Genomic DNA, 5460 nt, shown 5'->3' with positions numbered 1-5460 from the left:
AATCTAATCAATAAAACATGAGGGTTGAAGCCTTTTTATGATTGGCCGAGACTTCGAGGCACTTGACCCTTTTTTTTAATTTTTTATTTATTTAAGTTTTAATGCATACTCTTCTTTTTTAAAAACATTAATTTAGTTTTCCTAATTAGTAATTAATCTTTATTTTTAAAATAAATTATATTTTATTTTTAAATTATTAGATTTTGTATAAATAAATTGTATGAAGTATTTATATTTTATTTTTAAATTATTAAATTTTGTATAAATAAATTGTATGAAGTATAAAGTTCGTAAAAATAAAAATTATTTGTTTTTAGCACACAAATTAACCTCTAAAGATAAAATAAAAATTTATGTATATAACAAAAAACAACCATTATAAAATATTTGCATAGAAAAATTAATTTCTCATTATAGTATTTAGTTTACGTTAACAATTTATTTTAATTTATAAATTCATAAATTTTATTTATTTATTTAATCATGCATAAACAATAACTTTTTGTTCTATAATTAAAAAAATCATGATATCCAACGTCAGTAGATTCTCTTACATTTAAAATTAATTTAGAAACCTACCCGCGGTAACACGTGTTACAGGACTAGTCATATACAAAGAAATTCGAACAAGTCAAATCCTAAAACATGAAATCACGATTTGAAGTCACAAAAGCAGTCAGGCAGAGCAGACCCTCTTCCCATGGCAAAATCTTCTTTGTGAGCCAGCCATAAGGCTTGCATCAACTCCTTCCCATCCAAGCCCTTAGAACTGAGCTCTGCATAAGCTCTCCGGCTTAGGAATAGGGTATTATGCAATCCCTTATAAGCTCGCATTGCAGCAACCATCTTATCCATGTTACCGAAAAAAGTAGCCACGTAAAAATCACTGTTGATTGATACATAATAATCCAATGCAGCTTTTGTGTTCCCGTGCATATTTAGGAAATCCTCACCACTGAGAAGTGCAGATTTGGTGACCACGTTGGTGTAAATAGATTTTAAACCTTCAATTTCCATCAGGCCATCTCCAGCTGCAAGGTATATATTTGTGTTCGTAGGGATGGAAAGTGCCTGAAAAATGAAGGCTGTCTCGTTAGGCGTGAGGGGACACTTCCCTCGCTTTCTCCAAGTGCGAGCCAGCTCCCCAGTCCATGGTTTTCTGTCTCCCCTTGCAGCCTCAATGGCTTCCTTGGAGGCAGGGGAAAGGCCTGGGTATTCACATTGGCTATATGCTACCATGTCAGGTTCAAATCGAAGATGAAGCGAAAGAAAGGGTTTTGGTATAGCTTCCAGAAGTTCTGCAGCTTTCTGTTCCAGGGTTCTTGTAAGGCGTAATGCACCATAACATGCTTGACAAAGTGCAGCTTTTGCATTCAGAGGATACCTAAACAAAGAAACGGTGCATACTCTTACATAACAAACTGCATGCTATTTTACCATTTCTAAACATGAAAACAAAGCCTAAGGCTAACAAAAATAAGCATGTGGTCAAACTTACAGGCCTAACAGTCATTATCATGTAATCACAACACCAAAAAAAAAAATATATAGAAATTGAAATGCAATCTGGTACCTGTCCCTTCTTTGACTCATTGCTGGTGTAATTGAAATATACTGGTATTTCAATAAAGATGGAAGGACACTTTCAATGTAATCAAATTGGCCTTTTCTTTTGCTACAGTCTACATGAAAGGCTTCTTTTAATGCAACCTCTGGTGGCAGTTCTTTAACAACTTTAATGTAGCCATCCATCTGTTGAATGAAGTAATCAACATCAAATACATCTGCAAACCCACTGAAGTACAATTAAAGGGTCATTTACTGATATTGTCCATGAAATAACAGCAATCAAATTCAAACACATAAAGATGCTTTTAGCCTACATTACTTGATATTGGATTATAGTACATCTCAAACATTTTCACAACGTTTCCATGAAAGGAAGAGTTTCCAATTCAGTTTATTACATTAGATACGCTGCTTAAAACAGTAAGAATAATATGAATATCAAAAATGAAACAAGCTCAACAAAATCTTCATATTACTTATGGATGAAAGAAGACTTTCCCTAGAAGAAGATAAATAATTCACTATTGGGGGGTTGAGTGGCGTGGAGAGTGATTATGAACAGGGAAAGTACACTGTATATCTGCTTATTTTGAAAAGAAAAAGAAGTAGAGATGAGAGCTTTATTGCTGCTCCACATAATTTTCTTTCCTTTTGTTTTTATGAATGGACATAGATAATCTTAGAGTGACAGCACATTACTTAAACTTCTAGTGGAAAGCATTGTACCCTTTTCGCCATATCTGCGACCTTCACTTTTTTTCACCACACATTGGATTGGCTGGGGAAGATAAACTTGGTGCTGTTTATTTCCTTTTGAATTAGAAGTTTGACTTTTAGTTATGAATTGGACCGATTTAACTTTCAAAAACCCACCTTATTTGCACCATCTTATTGACCTCTTATAAAATAACCAAAGAAATCTGCGAGTGAAGGAAAAAGGAGAAAGGAAATAGATCATGGCACTGGGCTGACACTAACGAAATCTAGATGACCCTTTGTCAGTTTGTTGTCATCATCATATTCCTTTGCCCCATTTATGTGGCTTTTAGACCTAAAATAAGAAGGATCAAGGAAAAAAAATTAAGTTGTTTTCATTTTGTGTTTAGATCTTGAATTTAAAAGATGATTTGAGGTTGAAAACTGGAAAGACATTGTAGTATTGTAGTACTGTCTTGGGATCAGATTTAATTATTTTGGCGGCCAAAAGTTCATAAGAAAAAATGCGTTCAACAGAGGACTCAAATGACACTGAAACAGTGACGTTTTACTCCTAAAAGAGGTGCCAGCTAGTGCAGATGACATGCATCCGCTGGTGAGAGCAAACAAGACAACATGTCCTTGGGTTTGATGCATTTAGATCTCATAATCATATGCTATCGGTAAAGAAAATGAAAACATAAATAAATGAAGCACCAATATAAACATGTGGAGCGGCAATATCAGCTCCAAAAAGACACAAACATCAATCTAACTGCACTGAATCAAAGTTCAATACCTAAACACTCTACACTCCATTAAAACATACCAAATAACCACAACGTCAAACATAGCACATCCATTTAAAAGCATGTTCTACCAAACATCCTAAATTTTGATCCATGATGACAATAGCCTAATAATGTTGCATGGAAATGCATACAAAATTTGAAGTCGTGAAAATCCCAGACACAGTCTACTTGGAGCGGTTATAACATCTGGCAAAAGAATAGAGTAAATCAACTCATGTTTCATATTACTTGGATTTCAAAAATTTTCCTCGGTTTATCTAGTTATTCAGAATGCAGGAATGAGGACCATCTCCATAGGTTGCACATTCAATCTAAATTATTCTGAGTTTGTAACCAGTGGTAATTGATAAACGTGATCAACAACTACCTTGACTCATTCCAATAAGCAGCGGCTTCAAACTTTGGCAAAACCAGAGTTGCATTTAACAAGCGGGCAATGCCAACGCCATCACAGAACTGCATAAATCATAAACAAGGAGCATTTATGAACACAGCATACATTAACGAGCATTACCTGGAAATAACAAAAAATAATGTTTACTCCACACTCACATCTCGTCTCATCTGATTGAGGCCACCATAGCAATCCACACGGATATATCCATTACTCTCTGCTGGTAGGGCTGCATGATTTCAACAAAAAAAACCAATGCAATTTTCTGCAATGAAAACCAATTAAAATTGACTCGGGAAAAAAAAAAAACAGAAGAAAAGAAAACTGCAGGAGAATTCCTTTACTTTGACTCAAACCATATTCCGAGCAGCATACGTGATGATTAGAAAAAAACACCTGAATCCCTCCCGAAACAGCAGATTTATCCCGGATTTCAATATTAAGTAAATAACGAAAAAACTTGTGCATAAACAAATCTTCACCAAAATCCAAACCATTTTCAAACCTTGAAGCAGTAAAAATTTTAATTGACAACACAGTAAGAAAAGAACTTGCTTCCCATAACTCAAACTCACTGCCATTCTAAGTTTCCAAATTCTGTTCTCTTTCTATTCAAAGCCAAGTAAATGTACTCTATCTCGTATCTGTTTTAAAAATATATATTTAAATCTCACTAAAGCTATATAGAGAGTTTGGATTTATTACCAGCACCCCTTAAGAGCATAATTCAGTAAAAGAGGAAAAAAAAAGAAACCAGAAACAAAAGAACCCACGCAAAAATCAGATGCACAGAAGAGAACACCCCTTAAGTGCATAATTCAGTAAAAGAGGAAAAAAAAAAAAAGGAACCAGAAACAAAAGAGCCCACGCAAAAATCAGATGCACAGAAGAGACATACCGATGCGAGGTCCATGAATCCACCACCTGCACGGCCTCCACTCCACAAGCCTCTTAACACCCCATATGTCCGATTTCCCTCTAAATAAAATACAAGTAAATAAACCCAATTACAATCGCACTGCATAAAATGGCATCAAGCACCTATAGTATAAAGTGACTTACGCTTGTTTATTTGAAGGGACGGATGAAAACGGCGAAGAAGGAGACAGCAAAACGATAGCTAGGAAAAGCGAGAGTGTGAAGATGGCCGTGAACAATGGCTTCACGGAGACAGTAATCATTTGATGATTCAGAAAACAAGAGGATTTTCTTTTTAATGTGAAAAAATGACGAGGTTGCTCGGTTTGGTGTTTTGGTTCACTGAGAGAGAATTTGCTGTGCTAGATCGGATCGAGCCTTCAAGGTAAGGTAAGCAAGGAGAAGGTATTCTCATTAATTAAAACCTGTTTTTAAATATGTCATTCTTCTGTATTTTGGCACTTCTAATTTACTTTTGTTTCCATTTTAGTAACTATAAAAAAGACTGTTACATTAGTAGACTCGGAGATTTTTTATCATTGCCACCTTCATCACACACACACACACATGTATGTGTGTATGTATGTAAAATGAATGTTTCATGGTTGAACGGTAAAATTCTACTCTAGTGGAATGATAACTAGAATATATATTTTTATCTAATTTAGATTGCTTTTGAAAATTAGATCTTCATATAAATAGGGGATACTTTGATACTTAAATAATTAAATATAAAAAGATAAAATATGTATAAAAAATGCTTATCTAATATAGTAATAAGAAATTATATGGTTTGACTATAGATAAATGGTCTAGTTTTTGTGTGGCATGCACCTTTGAATGGCTAGTTTATAGCCTAACTCTTTATGGCTATCTTTTTGTGGTCATTGGATGAGATTGATATTTTGTTGGGTGATTAAGTATATTTATATACTTGGAAGTTAGACTTTCTTCATGAAAAAGAAGACATATCATGAGAAATTAGTGTGTTATTATCAACTAGCCATGGTGGCTATTGTGTCAAGCCATAGTTATTGTACATTCACACCATTGATGAAAATATTGGTGATG

At 34.3% G+C, this 5460-nt stretch overlaps 1 protein-coding gene across 2 annotated transcripts; it reads right to left on the bottom strand.

Annotated features, from left to right (window-relative positions):
* Positions 1-525: 525 nt before the first annotated feature.
* On the bottom strand, positions 526-4803 carry LOC105136416 (O-fucosyltransferase family protein). 2 transcript variants are annotated; one of them, XM_011041739.1, is made up of 6 exons: positions 4534-4803; positions 4370-4449; positions 3630-3700; positions 3445-3533; positions 1574-1795; positions 526-1384 (listed from the first exon to the last, which is right to left on the bottom strand). In XM_011041739.1, the coding sequence occupies exons 1-6, from the start codon at positions 4650-4652 to the stop codon at positions 652-654; spliced, it is 1314 nt and encodes a 437-aa protein (XP_011040041.1). In that variant the 5' UTR covers positions 4653-4803; the 3' UTR covers positions 526-651. The 2 variants fall into 2 exon arrangements, with proteins under 2 accessions (XP_011040041.1, XP_011040043.1); XM_011041741.1 differs by lacking the exon at positions 4534-4803 and having other exon boundaries at positions 3630-3736; positions 4370-4455.
* Positions 4804-5460: the final 657 nt, after the last annotated feature.

This window comes from Populus euphratica, unplaced genomic scaffold, assembly GCF_000495115.2.
Source record: "Populus euphratica unplaced genomic scaffold, PopEup_1.0 scaffold174.1, whole genome shotgun sequence".
Classification (NCBI taxonomy): domain Eukaryota; kingdom Viridiplantae; phylum Streptophyta; class Magnoliopsida; order Malpighiales; family Salicaceae; genus Populus; species Populus euphratica.
This window is presented reverse-complemented; position numbering and strand designations above follow the sequence as displayed.

Bases quoted from the DNA above. Each gene is read 5' to 3' on its own strand.
- LOC105136416 (XM_011041739.1), bottom strand. From the start codon at position 4,652: ATGATTACTGTCTCCGTGAAGCCATTGTTCACGGCCATCTTCACACTC. The intron at 3,701-4,369 runs GTATGTCTCTTC...GAAATCATGCAG, and splicing joins GATTCATGGACCTCGCATCG to CCCTACCAGCAGAGAGTAAT. The intron at 1,385-1,573 runs GTACCAGATTGC...TTCTTTGTTTAG, and splicing joins ATGAGTCAAAGAAGGGACAG to GTATCCTCTGAATGCAAAAG.